The 23,844-nt window shown below is 32.9% G+C and overlaps 1 protein-coding gene across 5 annotated transcripts; it reads left to right on the top strand.

Annotated features, from left to right (window-relative positions):
* The first annotated feature begins 929 nt into the window (after window positions 1-929).
* On the top strand, window positions 930-23,806 carry LOC132696738 (solute carrier family 2, facilitated glucose transporter member 3-like). 5 transcript variants are annotated; one of them, XM_060661735.1, is made up of 10 exons: window positions 7,215-7,315; window positions 7,759-7,785; window positions 9,089-9,160; window positions 17,592-17,690; window positions 19,715-19,853; window positions 19,923-20,272; window positions 20,329-20,595; window positions 20,756-20,968; window positions 21,022-21,225; window positions 21,283-23,806. In XM_060661735.1, exons 2-10 carry the CDS (start codon window positions 7,774-7,776, stop codon window positions 21,424-21,426), a joined length of 1,500 nt encoding a protein of 499 aa, XP_060517718.1. In that variant the 5' UTR covers window positions 7,215-7,315; window positions 7,759-7,773; the 3' UTR covers window positions 21,427-23,806. The 5 variants fall into 5 exon arrangements, with proteins under 5 accessions (XP_060517716.1, XP_060517718.1, XP_060517720.1 ...); XM_060661733.1 differs by lacking the exons at window positions 7,215-7,315; window positions 7,759-7,785; window positions 9,089-9,160 and adding exons at window positions 930-1,139; window positions 1,875-2,145; XM_060661737.1 differs by lacking the exons at window positions 7,215-7,315; window positions 7,759-7,785; window positions 9,089-9,160 and adding an exon at window positions 11,540-11,559.
* Window positions 23,807-23,844: the final 38 nt, after the last annotated feature.

Genomic DNA, 23,844 nt, shown 5'->3' with positions numbered 1-23,844 from the left:
AGTTTTAGAGTGCTTGTTTTGGAATTAATTCTAATTTTTTTCACAACAGAAGACTTTTCTCGTGCAGTTAACTTCCTGGGACGACTAGAGCGCGGCCACACTTTCTCTAAAGGATTTTTCCTCTTTTCATAAATCTACTATGATTTTTAGAAAGCGCAATTGGAATTTCGCAATTTTTAGTGTTCATTTTGCTTTTACTTCAAAACCACTGACTTAAAACTGGCATCGTTTGTTTTAACGAAAAAAAAAACAAATAAACAAGTATAACTCATTTGTTCAGGCGAAATTTGATACAAGCTGACTTGATAAATTATTGATAATTAAAGGTTCTACCCGCAGTTCTGAATAGTGATTTATTAAAGTGTATTGAGACTTATTTGACATAGTTTCTTGCTTCTAAAACTGCCTATATTGCCTAGATTGCCTATATTTACTTGAAATATATTCTCATTAAATGTAAGTGAAAGAAGAAACTAAAAAAAAACTGAAAAAATGCTATGTGTACGGAGACTTTTTCGACCGACTGCAAGTATATAGGATTTGTTTTTTTTTTCTATGATGATTATTCAGCTGATCGTTGCCTCATATTTTATGAAACACCCTGTGTAATCTGCACTATTGACTTGTGTATTGTAAGACTACCAGTTAATATCCGGACAACGTAACTTTTAAAGACAGGAATGTTGGTTTGAGGGACCTTTAAGTAGATTTAGTAGACTTTGGTATGAAAAAATTCGCCGGCGCGATCTGATTTTTATAGGTTTCCCGCACGGGATCGAAAAGAAAACAGAAGAGCAGCCACGTCTTCGAGGTGACGTACGCGTGACGGCGTTTAAAAATAATTTGTATCTCGTGAGGGGCGTCGCGACGCGGCGTCAACGGTATTCGACTTTGAGAAGGGTCATTTTAGTTTGTTTTCCGTGCGCGCGACGAATTTATCTCGAAAGGAAAATAAAATTTTCGCGGTCGACGGTTTTGAAACGACGGTGGAGCGTACACTTTTCTTTTATTCCCGAAAACTGATTTGAACGCAACAGGTATTTGTATGTCTACCGTTTGCGTTTGGCGGTCTCTCGTCTCCTAGATTCGTTTTTGTGGAGTGTGTGTGTGTGTGTCCGCAATCTTTAAAAAGTCCAGAGGTAAGTTCCGTTGTGCATTTTTTTTTCTTAAATTGTATTTGCGAATGATGAAAAGGAATTTATTACTAATAAAATACAGCACCCGCATGTGATTTCGCATGTAAACAGTCACGACTGGTGGCCGTCTTACGTAAATGTAATTTATGGCGCATGCACTGGGTACATATGAAAATAATATAAATTTTGACGATTTTTTTAGAGACTAGTACAAATTCATTTCTAAATTTATTATTTACATCTCGCATTTAATTTTTTTATGGGTCGTTATTACCTACAAAGAAGCTTCGAATAGTTTCTAAAAGCGAGTGCAACGATTGAACAGAGCCGGATTGACTAGTTATTTTACGATTTACCAAAATCAACACGGATATACAAAACCTAAAATTGCTTTCTTAGTATGCTTCACTGTCCTTAAATATTTATTGGAATCGGAGCCACTTCGGATATTTCCGGGATTTTACCGCATGAGTTGGGGAGCAATCGAATGTTGTCGGCAATATTTCCCACGTCTTGAATTTTGACGTGTTGTTTTGCGAAAATGTTTCCAAAAAGAAAAAGTATAGTATGTAACACGTTCGGTAAACTTTTTAAGTCACTCGTTTATTAAACACTCGCTCCTCTCGAGTCAAATAAACTCGTGAGTCAAATGCCGTTTACTGCACTTGTTGCATAATATACTGTTATACACGTTTGTTTTTTTATTCTGTTTCGATTGGATAATCGTATGTTTTTCAGCGACACGTCCAGCAACCAGAAAAGAGTCCGTTTTGCCATGTCCGTACCTTTTATCGACATGGATCGTGACGATGACGACGGCGTCGGTTACGTCTCCGAAAGTCACTATCTGAAGAGCCCGAGTGTGGAGCAACAGCAGGCGATGTCACTGCTTCAAATCCCTCAAGGGGTACCCCGCGAATCTAGCATCTCATCCAATATGAGCGACATGGATGTTCCGATCTATTCCTCGGAGAATTTAACAACCAGATCGAGAAAAGTCGTTCACTCTGTAAGTTTTCCTCGGTCACTTAAGGAAAAATTTCAAAACCAATTAATAGTTTTAGACTTTATAATTTGTAAAGGCAATTTTATATGCCGGGGACTTTTGTTATCGGCTCAGTCCTTTAAAAATTAGAGCAATCGTCAGAATTTCTCATAATAAGATATATATGTATTGTTTCATCGTATTTATATTACCTAATAGCTATATGACTCAAAGCAATCCCAGGGCTAGATTCTACGTTATAAAAGGGATGAACGGTGAAAGTCTGACTGTATCGCTATATACAGGGTTGTAACTTTGGTGAAAAGCAGAGCTGCAGATTTTTGATGAAAAAAAAAGATTTTTTTTTTAATATACAAAAGAATTTAAGTTTAAAAAATATTTTCATTCAGTTTCCATATTTGACTATAAAGCAGAGATTTCTTAAGAGAATTTCTGGTGATAACGGCCTGTGGTCAGCTTGAAAAAAGTGTTACCTATTTTGAAGAAGGTTTGTCCTTTCACAATCAAAACGAATTTTTTAAATACAACCCAATAAACATACAAATAGCAAAGTTTTTTTTAAAGCAGCTACGTTGCCTCCTTCATTCATATATATGCCAAAACAATATTACACCAGGTTATTACTTAATTTGCAGAAACACGTATTAATTTAACACGGATACTGTCCGTTACTTTATTTAATGATACCTGCTAACAAAATGATGAATTTCAGTTATACTGTATCTAAATTTTATTGTGTGATATAATCGATAAGAATTTAATTTCAATTACATGTTGGAATTTTTATTGTCGATGTCACCCTATAAATACATTTTATCCTTTTTTTAATGTTTTTTTTTTTATAACGTGAGAGCCACTGTCGAGCGTGTAAAACTTTAGGTAAATTCGTTATAGTGATAGATCATCAAGGCGTTTTAGATAAGATTATTGCAGAAATAAAAATTAAAAATTGCCAAATATAACCCAACGGGTCACACCTACTTTTCGCCATATCGTGTAACGCTGCCAAAGTCGCTGCTTATTTACGTACGCCGTGCTTGTTTACTCTTACTGGTTGCGCAAATTGTATTGGCGCCAATACTTTGAACACCGTGAGGGAATATACGTGGGACGTGCGAAAATCGCATGCTACAACATTTAGCGAAAATTTTCGAAAATATCGCTCAAAAAAAGGACAATTCGACTATTTCAATACAAGTTATGTATTGAGTTTCAAGTAAGCTGTTTGGGTATTTTGGCGAATTTTTCTACGAAAATATAGATCCTTTAGATAAAATGTGTTTTTTTATGCTATTAAAATAGCTCTTTCATTTAGATTGTTTTTTTAAAGCTTGATCACGTCTATTTGTTGGAACAAATTAATACATTATATTTTTTAATGCAAATTAAAGTTTCATTTGCGTAAAACATGTATACCTAACTTCTTCAGTCCCTTGTTAAATTAAATACTCCACACTTGCGCCAAATCAAAATCGTGACTAAAGTGCTGTTTGTCAAACTTAACAAACACAATGTACTATTGCCGTCACAAAGACAGATAACGGACAAAACTTTCTACCATTTTCCCCTCCCCTTCGCCTCTAAGCTAGTAGAGTTTACATTTCCCGACAAGAATTCGTCAAGTGGTTTTTAAAATTACTGGACAAAAAAAATGTACTATATAGAATCTGACGATCTTAATGGCTAAATTCATTTGAATAGAGTTTAACACTATTTTGACAAAAATTTTAATGAAAGATTTTTGCTATTTCAGCAAAAAAGGCGATACTTGCATTAGATGCGAGCTCACAGAAAATGATACCAACATTTTTTTTTAGCTGTAAGTAAACTATATACATTAACATTTGCTTCGGAAATGGCAGTGTAAGGGCCAAACTCGGTTGTTTTTAATATTTCATTATTTTAAAATTTAAAACATGTAATTAATTACTCTTCCGTATGCAAAATTTCGTTTTCACAAATACTTTGCCGGATGTTCCCATCGACATTTGTTTAAATTGTTCACATTTTTTCATTGAATGAAAATTAATGGTGTCAGTTATGGTGTTTTGTGTTTCAAATCAAGTCAACACTTCAATTAACAATTTGTGCCTTGAATCAATTTTTTATTGCTAAAATTTATTTACCAGCACGTTTAGTTCACCTCATCTACTGCTCAGAGACGCTTTTCTATCCAAAGTATAATTAGGCGTTTTGATATTTAATAGTAAGGATTATAATTTGTGCGTAGGTACCTTTTAATGTATCATTCTCTGGCAAATATTTGCGAGACGGCAATAAATACCTGTATTAGCTATTCTTAAAATTTAAATTGGTTTATCAGCGATTGATAAATACAATAAACGAAGGCGAATTGTTAGCAAATATTTACGGCTGTAATTATATTTTGACTAGTAACTATTTTGGCATATAAAATCGAGACACGCGGTATGCGATGCGTAATACTGATTTAAATAATTAAACAAATTAATACAATATCTTATGAATATTCTCTGTGGCAACACTCCAAATCCAAATCAAGTCAATTGCTAACTTCTTTTTTATTGACACTACGAGGTCGGTTAAATAAATGTAGCTGTAGTAGTGTTCATCTGATTAAACGAACCAAAATAATACATGCTGTAAAAGTGATGGTTTAATTTGAGAATTTGAAAAGAATAATAATTTCCTGAATTTTGTTATGCCAATTATGAACTTTTGCAGTTTATATAGATAAATCCTCATTTGGATGATAATATGATGAAATGATGAAATATACCCATTTTTATCTACTACTTATTTTGGGAATAAAAACAATTAAACAAATAACTTTAAATAAATTTCGACGTAACATAATAAAAAATTCAGGAAAGATGCATAACGTTAGCAATGACAGTAAGTGTATTCTTATGGCATTTACTAAGTGGCATCAGTATGACAGTCCTGGCTTTAGGTATATGTGCTTACAACCGCCTGTAAAATTTGAAATAAAACATTCATTTGTTATGTAGATAATTAGCAGCACTTAAAGATTTAAAAGATGCTTGAATGAACATACAGAAATCAAAAATACTAACAGCAGTGTTGCCAGATTTGCCAGATTTAAACCATCAGATATCAGTGAAACGTTAGCAGAGTTATAAACCTTATCGCAAAATCTGACATTGGTATTAGCATTTTTGAATTCTGCATATGTATATCTAATAAATACCAATTACTGTTTCAATTTATAAATATCCAATATTTTCTGAAGCAAATGGAATTTGGTGCCATCCCTACGACTTCCAAATGAGACTCGCACGTACATACTTATTGGTACGAAGGTAGCTATCCAATTTAGCAAAGTAAACGTTATAAATTGTACTCATAATTCAATTATTTTTGGCGAAGGCTTACACAATGTTGCGACTGATTAGAAATAAATTTTCCGTTACTCGGCGTTGCCAAGTTTTTCTTATCAAAATTGCGTTTTCATTTTCGTTGTTCAGTAAATGTGTTTGTTGTGTTAATGACGCCATCTTAAGATTTCGCAAAGCAGTAGGTGTTCTAAGTTATGAAGAAAATTAATGGTTTCTTGTTATTTAAAGAATGCAGAGAGTGATTTTACGTCGTGATTTAGGAATGGAAAATTGATTTCGAAGGGCAGGCATTGAAAATACCAAATGAGTTCTTCGTGACACGACTGCGAGATTCCAATCGGAATTCAACAAACATAGAGAGGAATAAAAGTTTTTTTGGCTAATAATTTAAAAAAAAACTAAAAAATTATATTGTGTCGTATGCAAATTTATTATTCGTCTTACTACTGCGATCTATTACAGGAATGCTATATCAATTAAAATCTCTAAAATCAGAAACTTTAAAGATTTTCTTGTTAACGTAAAAACTTCGAGACTTTTTATATTGGTTTGTTGTCTTTAAATTCCTAAGCAATCTTTTTTAAACATGAGTGTATAGAGAAAATAAATGAAGTCTCAAGCTCTTACCTTTGATAGAAAAAATCTGGAATTGGCCTTAATCCGGATAAAATATTTTAATATATGTGAATGACTATAGTACGACTTCTTCATTTTAATGAAATGTTATGCGGTATAATAATATGTATAATATAATAATATTCAATTTTTAAAATTAATCCGACTTGCTATTATTTAGCATTTGAAAATTTGAATCGCTTTTTGACATGCTATATGCTGAATGTATCTTATCTTGAATTTTCTTACTTCTCGAGAATACTCGAAAGGTCGGCAACGGCGCAAAATGATGCTAGTGACGTTGACGCCGCGCCCAGGCACGCCCGTCACGCGGACCAATCGTTTACCTGTGAGTAGGCACGATCGATGCCAAAATAAAAAACCTTACCTCCCAGATTAAAGACTCGAGATTATTTTCGGTGCAGACTACGTTAAAATGTCGAACTGCTAGACTTTGCTAATCCGTTAACTAACAACAGTTTCATTTATTATCTAAAATTGTTGTCCGTGTTGGTTCTAAGCCTGACGAAATGTGGCGTATCTACGCGTCACTATAGAATCGCACGTGACCTATGACGTAATGAATGAGAGGCAGGACCGGATTATTTTCCGTTGATTTACAGCCGATAAAAGTGAATCGTGTTCGCCGATGGATTGAGATTCACACATTCGCAAGCGAGTAAAATTTTCGAAAAAAAATTATCAAACATTTACTATAATTGTCTATAAATGTATGGCGCAATTTGAAATAAGAATCGCGTCGTAAACTTTATATAGCAGGGTGTACTTTTATTTTAAATTATATTTTAACCGGTTGATCGGTTAAAAAAAAGTTAATTCATTGGTAACTCCATTTAGAATCTAAATATATAATACAAATATATATACAAATTAATTAATAGAACTTTTAACAATTTAAAGTTCTTAAATACAATAATAAAATGTATGTATTACAATTTTATGCTAACGACTGACTGGAAGATACAGGATGAATACAATTGAACTTTTATTATCTTTTGCTGGAAAATGGACTTGCGACGCACACAGTTGCTACTGTTGCGATTTAATCAGAATTTTGAAGGACAGTCCTAAGTACGTTCCTGTAATCAACCCTATACCGTAGTGGCACATACCGCTTGAGGACAATTGAAGGTTATTTCAAAACATTCTCCTTCGTGTTGTTTGGCCGAGAGGGTGTTAGTTTTGCTAACAAACACAAGGTAAACTTTGTTATTATTATTATTATTATGACCAAGTAACTATATTCACTATTAAACTTCTGAAATTTTATATTTTATGGTATTTGTGTATCCTATAAAGATACATAGTATTTTATGTCAGGTGGTCATATACTTACCCACCGGTGGGCAACAATAAATCGCAAAAACTGTGTGTGACCTACTGAAGAATTAAAAATGACTGAACTATTTTGGAGTGTTAACAAACCTTGATATAAAAGTAGACCATAATTACCTCCTTCTTTGCTCATAAGTTTTTTTGTTTTTTTTTTTAATCAGAGATCTTGAGATATTTCCTCACAACAGTTTTTATATGATAAGAAATATTCAATTTTATTACGTGACAAATAACTTTTATGATGAATTGTTGTTAATCAGAAAACTAACAATTAACACTTTTGGTTTTTGTCACGTGCTGCCCTCAGTGATTAATACTCGATATGGATGATGAGGTAAGAACAAACATTTTTGAGTTGCCACTATTTTATTAGTGAATATTTTGCATTATTTGGTTCTTGGTTGGTACGTGGAAATATGCGTTGAAAACCGATAGTGTTATCAATAGCAAACGTCTTTTCAATAGTAAATATTTAATCGAGACGTCAGCGAGTAATTTGTTTGCGTACATACTATAAAACTTCCAAAAGCCAATATCCCCAGATAGAAGGCAATTCAAGCACCCATCAAAAGATTTTCGTTTAATTGAAAATGTAAAATACTTAACAAGACAAATTAAAATTACGCTGTTATTTCTTCTCTTTAGCTAGGTAAATATATGCATATAGACCTTATTTGTAGCACTAAAAGCGGTGTAAATTTTGATTTTAGAGACTTTTATTGAACAGTTGTTTTTATTGAAAAGACTATTGCGGTTATTTGTGCTTAGTTTTTTAGCATCAGTTGAAGTTTTGCTTAGTTTTAAATAGTGATTTTATAATTAACATTAATATTACAATGTCAATAAAAAAAATAAAAATAAATAATTCTGTAATTTTTGATAAAAAGATTACCTATTTAGCAAATGTGACGAGACATGTCATTGTAAAAGGGAACCACTAACATAAACAAAAGTTGGTTGAATGGACAACCACTCGTCTCGATACACTCTTATTTGATAATATAATTTGTTTTACAAAGCCAAATTATTCCAAAAACTAAACAAATCACTTCTCCGAGATTGCAAAAAAATTGAAAATTTGACATACTAATGAATAAGAATTTTGCTATCGCGACTAAATTGTTTGAGTGTGGAAAAATCATACTTATAAATTTTAAAAGCAGCTGCGGAATTTATGAGTAGTTAAAATGTGATTTTAATTTTCCTGAGTCACTATGGCTTGTCGGATCTTCCTTGGATATACTACTATTATTAGAAAAATTATTTTCTTTAATGTTCCTCAATTATTGCCAACATTAAATATCAGTTATGAAAATCATTATACAAATAATTAATCAATATTTAAAAGATGAGCTTGGAACAAATATGCAACAATCATTTTTGTGTTAAAAATTACAGAATCGTCAGTCAATAATAAGAGCTGTTTTATAAAATAAAATTTTCTTTTAATATTTGGCGTGTAGCAGTAGCTCTTGGGATTCGATGGATTTTTTCATCTTTGTGTTTGTTTTAGTTTTCAGTTTTTATTTTTGTATGCTCCTGTTTTAGTTGTTAATTATGTATCTACAGTCCTTTGCCGTTACTTAATATTCAACTCATTAAAGTAATTTTATTATTGTTTCGCATCGTAACAAAAGGGATTAAAAAAGAACGACCAGAATGGGTCGTCTCCAACCACCACGAGTCCAGCCACTAAGCCTAACGATTTGGTAAGTTTGTTTATAATACGATACGATACCCCGCATAATTTGCCAGTAGCATGCAACAATAGATAAAACGGACCTTTTTATTTAGCACTCCTTTATTTCAAGAAAACACTTAAATATTTCAAGAGAAGATTGCACAAAAAGTGTAACACTTGAAGCGTTTTATCAAAACTAAACAAAATATGGACAATTTTATTTTATTTTTTTGGAATCTTAAGTTTTTAGAACAAAAGATAGGTGGCCAGTTACAATTTAAAACAGAATCTGAAATAGAATAAACAACATATTTTTCTATATGAATACATATTAACTTAAAACGGCATAATTACAAAGGAACAAAAATCTAAACTTTTATTTACACGTTTAGTAAGTTCAAGAGCAATGATCTCTATTCTTCTCTTCTCTTTATTCCGCGCGTGAGTTCTATTTATAGAATCGGTAAATAAGTCACGCAAATTGTCCACATCCTTGGGTCTATTTAATGTCCATTAGGACAAATTTGTTTTGGTCTTTTGATAAGCCACGATTGCTGGGCACTTATGGTGTTTATCTCTAATACGGGCGATATTTTTAAATGGCGTTTGAACCTTAAGTTGAATATTTTTTAATAAGATGCTCAATGTGCAAGTTTTTTTGTATTGTTATTGAAATAATAATATCGTACTCAAATGGCTACAACCAAACCAACAAACTGAAGCGTTACTGATCTGTGTTACCGTTTTTGGGCCTAACCCTACGTCGTGATTCAGTTTCCTGTGCAGCACTTCCTTTTGCGATGCGATTCTGTATAGGTGTTGAAGTTTAAAACTATTTCCCTTCGACTGGCGTTCCACTTCGATCGGCCCGCGTTGTTTAAACAAAGACCGGTTCGCCAATTAGAACAAAAAAAAAACGAATTTATATGGGCTTTTAAAATTACCACGCGTAGGGTAATGAATATGGTGTGTTTGAAATAATTGCGATGCCCGACAATTTTAACAACAAATTTTTTTTTGAACGTCCAATCCTTTGTTGAAAGATCGGTAGTCATATTTGTGAAAGATTCTCTGGTTGGGAAATACTAAGGAGTGACTTAACAGTAACTTTGTCGCATTTGAGGTTTGAGATAGGCTGCGATAAAAATTTTCGTTATTTGTATACTCACAAAGGTAGGCCCCAAATTTAATACAATATATTTTTTTGAAAAAGCAGTATATTACTAGTATATTATGGGGCATTGTATCGCAAATATTTAATTAAGGCCACATTATGCATTACCGACGTTATTTCCTTCGGTAATGCATAATGAGCATTTAAAGAAAAAACTTCATGTGAACGTATCCTAAACTTTTTTATCAGAAATGACTATACCATTTTTCGAAAATTGATGCACGGAATGCATTTACCAACTTTTACAAAGAAGGGGAATTGTTTCTTAGAAAATATAAAAGAAAAAGATTTTCTCCTGAAAACTTTACCGCCTTGTAAGTTTTTCCCTCACCTCAGGTTTCAAACATGAAGCCATAAGCCATATCTTAAAATGAATTTTATTAAAACTAAAGTAATGACTAACATAAACGACATGCCAGTTATAGATGTAGAGGGAACAGCTATGGAAATGTTTATGAAAATGTATATCTGGGTCAAGCCTTCCGAGCAAGCCAAGAAATCCAAGAATGAGCTGGGTCCCATTAAAGAGATTCTCTTCTTTCAGAATAACGATCTATGGAAAGATAAATGGTAGGAATTATCCTCAAAGACCATAAAACCAATGAATGGGTAAGAAATCGAACCGGAGGTCTTGAGCAAGCAGCAAGACTTAAATTGAGATGGGTAGGCCACAATGAATGCCTTGAGGATAATGGATGGAATAGGGAAATCGGAAATTGGCGAGTATTCAAGTAGCAAAAAGATCAGGGGGAGACTCCAAATGCGATGGGAAGACGAAATAAAAAAGTATGCAAGGTGAACGTGGGAAAGAAACACTCACGATAGAGAAAAGTGGAGACAATTGGATGAGGCCTATATTCATAAATCGTCTGAGTAAAAAAAGGGCTAAATGATGAAATTTTTCATAAGATAAGCTCAAGAAGCCTCAGTATCGATACGCCATTAAAGAACACAGTGTATATTATTTACATCAGACGTAGGAATGTGATGAGAGATGAGATGAGAGATGAGAGAGATAGTCAAGCGAACCGGCGGTAATTTATTGCAAACAAACTCTAGGCTAAGCAAGCACGTAACAAGCTTTAAATGGAAGAATGACCTATAATGCCTCTACCTATACAACAAAGTTGTCATTTGGCGATATATTTCCTTTCATGTAAGCAGTTCGGTTATCATTTCGCGTTTGTTTTCTATGGAATAGTGAAAACAACAAAAAATATTTTACGGTGGTTGATTCGGCGGAAACGGTGTGGGTATGTGTGACGTCCCCTGTACATAAAAAAACTTTTTTTGTACTGCGGTGCGTAACCTTGTTACTACCTGCCTTTTATTGTTATAAAAGGGGCGATAAGTACTACCTGTCTGTGGATTATGGGAAAGCAGTCTTGGTACAAGGTACAGTCTAAAATATTTCGGGAGGAATTTACTTTTACGATGATTTCAAACCTTTTAAGCGCCCGGTTTGTGAACGTCAACTTTTTTCGACGCCGAAATGTTAAATGAATGCTGCGCGCGTTCTAAGCTTTTCGAATTTAAGAATGAATGTGATTCAATAACGGACAGCATAAATCCCAGAAGTGCATGTAAACACAAACAAAACAATTTACAAATTATTTCACGTCGTTAAGTGACATCCGAGTTGATTGAGTTTAACTTGTAGCTAGAAAATAATTCCACGTAGTGTCTTTTCGTACTGACGCTATCTTAAATGCTGTATATAATAACAAATAAATATTTCGCTACTATTTTAGGTGTGTTTACTTGCAATAAGTTTTGACGGTGAAAATGTAGATGGACTTTGCCCACCGACGCGATTTATATTTAACTCATTATCGTCTATTTGAAAAACTTCGTTGAATTTAATTGATTCACTACAAAAACACAAGTGTTTCCTTACTTTTATTTACAATTTTAGCGCATGATATAGGTATCCATGTTCCACTCGACTATTTTTTGTTCGAACCCTTAAAATTAAAACATAAGAGATGGGTAATCTAGTGCTAGATATTGTCGTATCAGATTTTTCTGGTAGATTTAAACTTTTCGCTGGAAGGATTGACAAATCGACCAAAACTAAAAATTAAGAAATAATTTTCAAATTTGTCAGATGATCGGTATTAATTAATTATTTTTAGTCAAACCCTTTTTTCGTGGGTCTAGTAATAAGGGCTAAGGAAGCGAGCGCACTAGTTTTCATTTCAGTTTTGTAGGGGGCGATTTCTGTAAATGGTTGTTTTTCTACTCTTATATATTGCGATATGTCTTTTTTTATACTATAATTCATACATAAACATCTACCCATTTATTTCTTTGCGAGCTGATAATAATGTAATCAAAATTAAAATTAAAAATTTTATTTACCCATATAGCATTTACATTATTATTACAATATAGTATAGCCTAATAAAAATAGTAACACCAACACTTACAGTTGCTAGAGTACCAAGTTTTGATTAAAAACAGACATCTTTATTTTGCGATTAAAACTACTGAGAGAGTCAGAAAATAAGTCAATATGCCCGTTATTTGTGAGTAAATTATTTGTCAGCTTGCACATTCAATTCATAGGCGAGTTAATGCCATAGCTGGTTCTATGAAAATCAATATTAAAAAGAGCCTTATTTCTTGCATTAATAGGAGAAATATGAAAACCAACAGATGCCAAAAGATCTGGTGAATCCATCAAATTAATCAAAAATTAAGGATTTTGTATAATTTAGCGATGTCAAAAAATATGCGCCTACTCTCCAAAGATGTCAAAAGCTTCATAGTTTCATAGTTTATATCCTCAAATGACATTCCCAACTTAAAACCTATCCCTCTAAGGTACTTACGCTGCACACGCTCTATTCTTTCCTTTTGAATTGCATAGTATGGTTGCCAGACACAGCTAGCATACTCTAAAATTGAACGCACAAGCGCACAGTACAGCTCCCTATACGTATGTGTTTTGTAATATTTTTATATTTTTGTACTATAAATAGAATAGTTGAAAATTAAATTATATCTAAAAAGTGTAGTGCCACATATTTGTCGCAGTCTTAGAATATAAAAAAATATAGAAGTTTGGATCTAAAGAAATTAATTTTTCGCACCACAGAAAATGTATTATTAATAATAACTAATTATTTGTTGGGGACAAAATTGTATAACACAACTATTAGGTATAAAAGTTTAAAAATAGTGTCAGTTCACAGCGCCATAGTTTGGAATCTCAAAATATTGAGTTCAGCACACAAAAAAAAATGTGCTCGATGATGCTGTACAGTCGTAATAGATAGATATATATTCTTTCTCTTTCAGAATTATTCACTCACTGCCACTAAGAAATATCATTAAAAAATTTCTCAAAATTATATGCGGGAATGCAAAATTACAGACTATGACAAAAAACTGCCTTTGATTAAAAATTATTTATACATATAGTCTTTTATAAACTTTTTCTAGTAATGTAACTGGTATCAGTTTTTTATTTTACTGTATTTTTGAAATAACAAACTTTAAAAAGATGATTACTTTGACGTTGCGGTCTTAAGCAGTCCTAATTCATTGACTGATAGTACAATGAATCGCAAGGGATTAAAATTGAAAATACAGCAGTTAGGACCACTCAGAGAAATAAAAAACATTAAATGCACAGACAGCGTTAGGGCTTCCGCTGGAAAGAACGATTGGAGCTTTTTCATAAAATCTATTATAAAAAACTCGGTGGTTTGGTGGAAGGTTCATAATGAGACCGTGATTCAGCGTTGCTATCTCATTCGGAAATACATTGAATTGCTTTTATCTTCACTTTTTTTACGTCGTCCACGATTACACGTCACGGTGACGTCGCAGTGTGTCTGGCTCTGCCCCTTGGAACGAACCAATGAGCGACGAACTGGTGCCGATTATAAAGTATACAAATGGAAATACGAGTACGAGAGTGCGATACTGCAGTTAGTAAACCGTTCGTGGTAGTTGGTAGTGTCGGGGCCTTTCACTTTTTCAACCGGTTACCTATTAAGCAGAGAGAAATTCGCTCATCATCGCCGCCATACGGTATTATATTATAGAAACGGAATATTGGCGATTTATTTATTGGAACGGACCTTTATTATTTTTATACGAAACCGATAGCAGATATACGAAGCATCGGTAGGCGTGTCGACAGTTATAATATTTCTGGAAAAGATTATATATTTTTTATTTCAATTCGGATCATTCGGTAGTGGTGCGCGATGGGTATGGGCGGTGAGAAATCGGCGGAAAGGGAGGAATCGACGTTTAAAGAGATAGAAGCGATCGGCAAAGACATAGAAGCCAGTCATAAATTCAGAGGAGTAAGTAAAAAAAAAAAAACGGCGCGACTGCTAGTACTCGTAATTAGCAAGCAAGTCAGGTTTAGCTTAAAAAAAATAATATTAAATTGAAAATAAGGCTTTAGTTGTTATAATTAGTCGCACGTTTCGGTTAAAAATATTTTTAATAAATTTCATAGGCTGATGAGAAATTTCCTAAAAGTCCTGAAGCGCGAGGCTGAATTATGAACTTTAAGAATTTGAGTGTTCTAAAGGGTGAAAGAAACAAGGTCTTCAGACATTTAAATCGCTTCTAAAAAGTAGTAGCGGACCAACAATACTGAGCGATGTTTGTCTAATGCATGGTGATCAAAAACTTAAAATTTACAGGGAAGTTTTCCAATCTTAACACGTTGTGAGTGATAAAATTAACAAAAAAAACTTAATTAATTACACACAGGTGGTGGTTTGATAATTAATTCCGTGTTTCTGTAGTAAGTACTGTTATATTTCTGTATTGATCTAAATATCGATTAGTAAAAGAAATATCGATTTGTTAAAAGAAATTGCATTAAAAAATAATTTTTCCTTATTCCGTTTATTTTTTGTTCAGCGGACCGTTGACAATGCGATTAATATTGTTAGTAAATTATCGATTTCGCAAAACAATGTTCATTGACGCGTAAAGGTTAATATAATAGAAATGCAAATTATAATTACTATCAAACGTCACATATCCATTGTGTTCTTAGTGACAATTATTGACTATTATAATCAGGGTAACGACATCCCAGTATAATATGCAATGTTCAATCTTAAGATATTGACACTATGGTCATAGTTAGAAAGAAAATTTGCTCAATTTCGCTGGAAATTATAATGAAGTTCTTAATACACTCGAGTAACACAATGGGAAATAGGAAAATCACATTTTCTCTAGAATTTGGTCACACAACATATCACAGTTTTCCTCTAGTTCTTAAATTAAGGTAAATAGATCGACAATTAACCATCTAACCATCTAATCTGTAGCCCAAATCCTTATTTTACAATGAGAACATAGTTTGGTAATAAAAAAATCTAAGTGTGTATATATATATATATATATATATATATATATATATATATATATATATATATATATATATATATATATATATATATATATATATATATATATATATATATATATATATATATATATATATAATTAAATCCAGGCTATTGCGAAAATAGGACGAAACTACAAACAAACGGATTAAATCCGATTGACTAGTGGGTACAGGTAGCTGCACATTACGTTCGACATTGTATCGATACAGTATATTTTAGAATAAGTAAAATTTTGCTACTAAAATAACCTAGGTATGTGGATTTTCGAGATAAAGAACTCGCTTGTTGCATTCCGTTAAATAAGTTGTATGGGTATTTTTTTTTATATCAGAACCATTACTATAACCATCCAAATTTTCGCTTTTTACTGTTTTGAGGCTGTTTACTGGATATTTTGCGTCGGGAATTACTTATTAAGACCAACGCAAACAACAAATTGCCTGATTCAATTAAACAATGACACGGCATAATCAGCAAACAATTTATTCTAAGAGTGACAGTGAAACAATATGCATTCCTTCAAAAATAATTAAAACATAACAGCCAGAAATAGAATATGTAAATATTATCCTAGAAATTTCTAGTGAGCTTTTTTAAAAAATTCGGAATAATATTATGGCAGGTGCAAGTCGAATTCAACATTCAACAAATTTCCAAAAAATACAACATGGAATGAAACTATAGCGGTAAACGAAGGCTGCGCATTATAGTAATGGTTTTGGTTAGTCGTTAGTTAGTGCGTATTTTTTTTCTGCGAACAATATTTCCTGTACAACTTTTGAGCACACTTTTCGCTTGTACATCTGATCGTCTTGTCTGCGTCTTAGTGGAGTTCTACTTACTTGTTACGGAGCTGTACAGGGTGTTCATATTTAAAATCTGGCTTTTACTGCTTATGTCACAGCAAGTGTCTACGTTTACTTAAGTAGCTCCAGTGTCGAAACTTTGCGTTTGTGTATAACATGGAAAAATAGTTTAAATATTTGGCGCAGTTTATTTACGAAAATATTGTTTCTGGAAATTTTAAGAGATTTTTTGGATTTTGTTATATAGTATTTATAGGAATCTAAAACTTCATACAGTTCCGAATATTATACCGAACCTTTTTTAAATTGTACTAATTAAATTTAAAATTACAAACTCTGTACTTACTTGGCTTTAGAAGAATCAAAATTTAATTTTACCATTTGGACGAACTTGTTTTTCGGTTTACAAATTTTTTGGTTTGGATGATGGGATACGGCAGAATCGGAATATACATAAATGTGGTACGAGAACGGTAAAAACAACCTGGGGTCATAGACAGATATATCAATGTATCTATCCTTATCAGCAAAATGGGAATTTTGGGGCCAGACGACGGAAACAACGATAAGCGCGTCACCGGAAAGACTTACTTGACATATCCAAAATGTTCTCCATATTTATTGTGTTACAGCTAAGATGTTTATATTCTTAAATATTTTTAAAAAATCTGCTATGTAAAGAGAATTTTATACATTGTTTAAAAATTCCTATAGGGAAACGAAGGGTAAATATACTTTTTAACAATATCATATATGCTTAACAATACTTAACCAACCAAAACTAACCAACAGAATTTTCTAAATATTTTTGAAGAAAAAAGAACTTGCTAGAATTATGAGGGTTTCGCTTTGGTTACTTTGTTGTTGTATTTCGTCTCGAATTAAATGCAATAATAACAAACTACCCAAATACGCTGGGGTAGACCGCATACTCAAGTTTGTAATACTGTTTGGTTTTGTATAAAGTTACAACAAATCAGTCAGTGTAAGTGCTGTGTAAACTACTCACTACTGTAGTATTGTCTGGAATATATCACCTTTTAAAAACTATTAAAAAACTAACAAATACCTTTTATTTATTTGCAGGGATTCAATGGCAGATTAGCGTTCGCTATCGCCGCTTCTGCGTTGGGTTCATCTTTCCAACACGGTTACAACACAGGAGTTCTCAACAACCCGCAAAAGGTAACCTTTGGCTATTCTACATATATAGAAGATTACTTTTAGACTGCTTATCGTCATTATCAAAATTGCGTTGAAGAATTATAATAATATAATATAAAAGATGTTTTATTCCAAGAATTTTACTTTTATTGAAATGTTATAGATTTATTTTTTTATCATCATTATCATTTGGTTTTTAAAATCAAGTTGCAAGTTCTCTATATCATCTCTTCTCTTCGCAATTGGTGGTAGGAAAAATGTTTATAAAATTCTTTTTGGTTTAGCAACAAACCTACTGTTTATATACAAAAATTGTCCACGTAACAGTCATTGTCAAAAATATTTTTCTACTCCCGTCCACTTCAGAGCCACTTCAGACATTTCCGGGATTTCTCACGCCTTGAATTTTGACGTTTTTCAATTCTGACGGTCATGTCAGTGAATGTATTCGTGTTGTTTTTCGAAAATGAACCCAAAAACTAACGGTTGTAGAATAAGTATAGTGTGCAACACGTTCGGTAAACTTTTTAAGTCACTCGTTTATAAAACACTAGCTCCGCTCGTGTCAAATAAACTCATGAGTGAAATACCGCACCTAGGAACGTATATGTGAGAATAAATTATAAATGGAAACAATTAAATTTAATTTAATTTAATAACACATAAAAAATAAAAAAAGAAACGAAACGGAAATTATCATGGCATGGCACGGCATTGCTACTGGGCTGACATAATTCCGTTGTTCATAAAACTCCAGAATAATTGATCAGACCAGAAGATCGTGAAAATTGACATAACTGCTTTATCTGGATTCTGGATCATTCTGGATTATTTTCTAATTAAACTTGGCCTTCAAAATTTTGATCAATAAATGTTGGCCCACCAATGGGCTACCCTATGTGAAAAACCACGTTTTACTACGAGTTATGTTTTGCCCTGTGCGTCAGGTGAGTCTGTTCAAATATAACGCTTATTTTCTGGATTAAAAGTCTCGTGTTTGTTTTTTTTTCTTATATTTACCGCTAATTTGTTACAAATTACTTTTCAATCACTTTTTTGAATTTCCAACTTAATTATATCAACGAAGTTGTGTTAATTTAGTGTTATTTCCTACCAATAACATTTGATTATTATCAATCTTTTTGATATAACGTTCTAATTTTTTTAAAAACTTTTCTACTAAAATATTATCCTTTAAGGTTCAATAAAAGTATATAATTATTGCTGTTCGGATAGCTTAAACATTTTGAACAATATTTTACATAGAAACAAAAAAATCCATGCTCCAGAAAAATACTTAAATGTGTGCTAAATATTCGAATATGTGCGTGCGTGTGTTATAAATATTTTACCCATTCGCAAAAATCAAACAAACAATTTCTTTCATTAAAACTTATCTATGCATTTGCATGCATACATTTGCTTTAACGTTATTATGAACATACTTGGAAAGGCAAAGGAAAACTTGAGAATATACATGTCGGATGGATCTCATTTCACTGTTTTTTTTTTTAATTACGTGACCTTTAATATCTGAAAGTAGGCAAACTTGGAACCACCAACTTCTTTGTTATAAATGATGATGAACTTGTTATTCATTAGGTTGTTTTCTTTTCAGTTGAACATCACGTAATAAATAAATATAAATTTGTCACTGTATCAAGTGGATTTTTTTATGATCATTATTGAATTTACTAGATGCAACACAGAAAATGGACGCTCTTCTCTGATTGGTTCTTCTCCTTAACTAGTAAACTGGAAAGCTTTTTTTATATTTCGGCTTCTCTGTTTGTGAATTGATTTCAATAAGACCATTGTTATTAAAATAGAATTCAACTTATTCGGGCTCAGAAACAGATATAGAAAAAAAATGACTTGCAAAGAAAATAAAAAAGTATATGGGGTTGTTATTTAAAGAGACTCTTATTTTTGAAACATCCTGAAATCTAGTAGTGGAGAGAACTACCTAAACCTTTCCAAAAATTGTCTGAAGATACTCATAGAGAAATATTTTTCCGTAGGGTTAATCAAGTATTAATTTTCAGATTTTGGAACAATGGATCAATTCAACGATGCAGCAAAGATCAGGAGGAGAAGTCCCAACAAGCGAGGGAATTATTTTCATATTCTCACTGATGGTATCGGTTTTCTGCGTAGGGGGAATGATCGGAGGTGCCGTTACTGGTAAGTCAATCAATTTCCAATGAAAACCTAGAAACAACGCAACTTAGTCAACGTTCTATCGCCTTTCAGGCTTGGTAGCTGAACGGTTCGGTCGCAAAGGCGGACTTCTTATCAATAATCTCCTGGTTCTTCTGGCAGTCATCTGCATGTCGTCGTCCAAATCTGCGGCTTCCTACGAACTTATTATTCTGGGTCGATTCCTAATTGGAGTCAATTCAGGACTGAACGCTGGTCTGGCACCGATGTATCTTGCGGAAATCTCCCCTGTTAATCTGAGGGGTGCGGTCGGTACGGTCTACCAACTAGTCATCACCATATCTATATTAATAGCTCAGATTGTTAGTCTTCGCTCAGTTTTGGGCACTGAAAACCACTGGCCAACCTTACTTGCCTTAACCATAATACCCGCCGTATTTCAGGTTCGTATTTTAATTTTTGGTCGATTGTAACTAACAAGTATCAATGCCATTTGCAGATTGTTACTTTGCCCTTCTGCCCGGAATCTCCAAAATATCTCCTTCTCTCGAAAGGGAAGGAGTTGGAAGCCCAAAAGTCTTTGAGCTGGCTCCGAGGTACATTGGCAGTACACGACGAAATGGATGGAATGCGGGCAGAAGCGGAGGCTATGAAGTTGGTACCGAGAGTTACTATGCGGGAATTGATCACCAACAGCGCTCTCAGAATACCCTTGATCATCGCGTTAACCGTTATGGTCGCTCAACAGCTTTCTGGCATCAACGCGGTAAATTAAAATAATAACTATTTGCATGACAAAATTATATTCAATACAAGTTCAAGTTGGCGCCACGATTATATGCCATTTTCAGGTGTATCAGTTATCTCTAATCAGAAGTATAAATTTTGTAAAGTGTTTGTTTTTCCAACCGTGATTACTATTTCAGGTTATGTTCTTCTCGAGTCAAATATTTCAAATGGCGGGATTGACAGACGACAGCGCCACCTACGCCACACTGGGCATGGGTGGAATTAACGTCCTAATGACTATAGTGTCACTGTTCTTGGTCGAAAAGGCGGGTCGAAAGACCCTGCTGCTGATCGGATTCGCCGGCATGACTATCGACACCACGCTGCTAACCATTAGCATGCTTCTGGCTGTAAGCAAGTGATTCATTCATAAATATAACGTCTTAACGATATTGGGTTGCAGGATAAGGCGCAAGCATTGAAAGTCATGTGCGTCATTTTCGTTTTGATCTACGTGATAATGTTTGCGTCGGGTCCCGGTTCCATCCCATGGTTCTTGGTGTCTGAATTGTTCAACCAATCGGCAAGACCTACAGCCAGCTCTTTAGCGGTCTGTATCAATTGGACGGCCAATTTCTTGGTTGGCTTGGCGTTTCTACCTTTAGCCGTAAGTATTTTCCGATCGGCTAGTGCCAATTTGACATAAGCAATTTTGTTTACACAGAACGCGATGGGCCCATATGTTTTCATCATCTTTATAGTACTGCAGTTCCTGTTCCTGTTGTTTATACACTACAAAGTGCCGGAAACGAAGAACAAAACCTTAGAGGAAATATCAGCCATGTTCAGGGCACAGTCTTATCAATAAAAGAAATGGTATATAATACTTCTATAAAAAATATGTCCTCTTCCTCCAATCGACTACAAAAAGGTTTTCGAAATTATAAAGTCGTCGACGATTTGCCTGGTGTTTAGTGATTTGTAAGGGAGAAGGACAGACTGTTTTAATTGTTAGGAAAATCTGTATATATGTCTATGTCTAATACACCATAAACTGTTTGCAATCTTTTGACAGTAGTTAACTGAAATTTTTGTGACAATACTACAAGTTCTATCCTTCAAGTTGATGTCCTTATCAATTTTAATAACAGATATTAATTGTAAGATTAATCCAATAATTCCAATATTATTCAAAACCAACCATGTTCATGAATTTGTCTGCTTTTTCTATTTTCTTTTATTTAATTTCTTCATTTTCGTGAAACTGCAAGTCAGGAAATAAAAATATTAAGAAACATATTAAAGTCTGCCTCATAAATAATGTCTCTATTAGAAACATTTTGGAGCGACTTTAATTTCAAGGCGCAGAATATTTTAGACTGGACAAGTTTCTAATATTTTAGTATCATAATATTGTATAAGAGGTAACCAAGACTAATTAAATGGTAAATGGTATGTCAAAAGATAGTGAACAAAGTGTATATGTGTCATATTTTTTGAAAATGCAAGTTTGACTGATGTTAATAGTTATGTATTTATTTACTTCAAAACATTAGTGCTGTTTCAAACAAAAAGAGGTTCCGTTATTTAGAACAAAGGGGTCCTAAATTCAAGAAATATGAACTAGCTTTTGTGAAAGACATTAATTCACACCCCACATATTAATCTAGTAACCGCAAATGCTGGATTCCATACAAAGTAATTTGATTGCTTCAAATTTTATTGGGCCAATTTGAGCAAAAAGAAGATTATGACTCCTCATTTTAAAACTTCAAGACTTAAAAACAGAGTGCTTTATTTTGTTTGAAACGAAAAATATTGTGTTGCGTATGTATAGCGGTTCACCTTCTTTTAAATGTTTTTTATTATTAATTATTTAAAGCTGTGTAAAAAAGACATCTATATTTACTTTATTAATAAGATTTCCTCATTATGTAACACATTTACTTGAGTGCTCCAGTGCTGGTAAAATTTAAACAAAGGCATACTCAAAACTAGGTTAGCCTTTGGTATACTTTATTTAATTTGATCTTTGAACATTGGCTTGAACAGCTCTCTACATGTCTAGGAATAAGTGAACAAACAAGTCATGTTTTGCTAAAAATATTTAAAAAGTTGAGAGCCAAAAATACACTGAAATTATAAAGGAATGGAAATAAGATGGAAAATGTTAAGTATGTTACCCTGCAGTTGCACTTTCATGTATTCCTGTTTTCAGTTGGTTCCGTTACATATTGCCACATTACTTATGGTTTATCAGAGGCTTACTAAACTCAAGCTGCAATAAGTTAATATAATTATTAAATGCACTTTGGCTCTGATACAACTAGTATGCTGTAATGCATAAATCTTTGACAATGTGACAACAGAGTACTTTTCTCCTCTACCGATTCAATGTTTTATGTTATGAGTATACAGGGAGCGATTTTTGGGTCCATTTTAAAAAGATGACTTAATGTGAACATGTATCTTAAATGTCTTAACTTTTGAGATACACGATGGTAAAGTTTTCAAAAATAAAATATTTTTTTTTTAATATTTAATACCACTTTATATATTTTAATGAAATTTGGCACACATGTACTATTTATCAAGAGGCATTATTTAGGGTACCACATTATTTTTTGAAATACAGATTGAACGCCACTGATTTCTTTTAAAGTAAAAATTTTTCTTACAATCTCTTACAATTTATGTACGGTAAGAAAATAAACATAGAAACTAGAGAAGTTGTTGAAAGTGTCCTCCACCTTGAAGGATGAGTCTTCAGCCCTTTTGCTCATATTCCCGCGCACTCTTTGAAATATACCTCCAGTGTTTCTAATTAAATCGCACGATCCTACTTCGTAAGTATTTTAATAAAACAAATAGATAATTACTTAAGTATTATCTGCATATTGTCATATTAACAATATTGTTATGATCATGCAGAGAAGAGGTTTTCATCTTTTTAAGCGAAAATCATCGGATTGAAAAAAATTAAGAAATTTAATTTTTTTAGCAATGATGAGAATTTTTTTATTTTAACTAACTAAATAAAGTCTGTTAATATATGTGTGCCAAATTTCATTAAAATATCTAAAGTGGTATTGCCGATTTATTGACATTCGCCCTGTATACATAATATAAACACATTACGGGATGAATTCTAACAAAACAAAGTTTAAGCGGCATTCTTAGTACCCCTCCCTCCTACATTTGGGCCCTGAGTGCGCCATTAGGAATATTTCACTCAAATTAGATTGATCCAAAAAAAAAAAAAAAAAATATATATATATATATATAT

This window comes from Cylas formicarius, unplaced genomic scaffold (assembly GCF_029955315.1).
Source record: "Cylas formicarius isolate icCylForm1 unplaced genomic scaffold, icCylForm1.1 PGA_scaffold_1__22_contigs__length_36826433, whole genome shotgun sequence".
NCBI lineage: Eukaryota > Metazoa > Arthropoda > Insecta > Coleoptera > Brentidae > Cylas > Cylas formicarius.
Note: the sequence above shows the minus strand (reverse complement) of the source record. Positions and strands in the feature narration are given on the sequence as shown.

What these genes read in the sequence shown, in the direction of transcription:
- LOC132696738 (XM_060661733.1), top strand. Translation starts at nt 1,912, where the DNA reads ATGTCCGTACCTTTTATCGACATGGATCGTGACGATGACGACGGCGTC. An exon ending in TAATACCCGCCGTATTTCAG is followed by an intron (nt 20,273 to 20,328) that starts GTTCGTATTTTA and finishes TGCCATTTGCAG; the next exon opens with ATTGTTACTTTGCCCTTCTG. An exon ending in AGCTTTCTGGCATCAACGCG is followed by an intron (nt 20,596 to 20,755) that starts GTAAATTAAAAT and finishes TTACTATTTCAG; the next exon opens with GTTATGTTCTTCTCGAGTCA.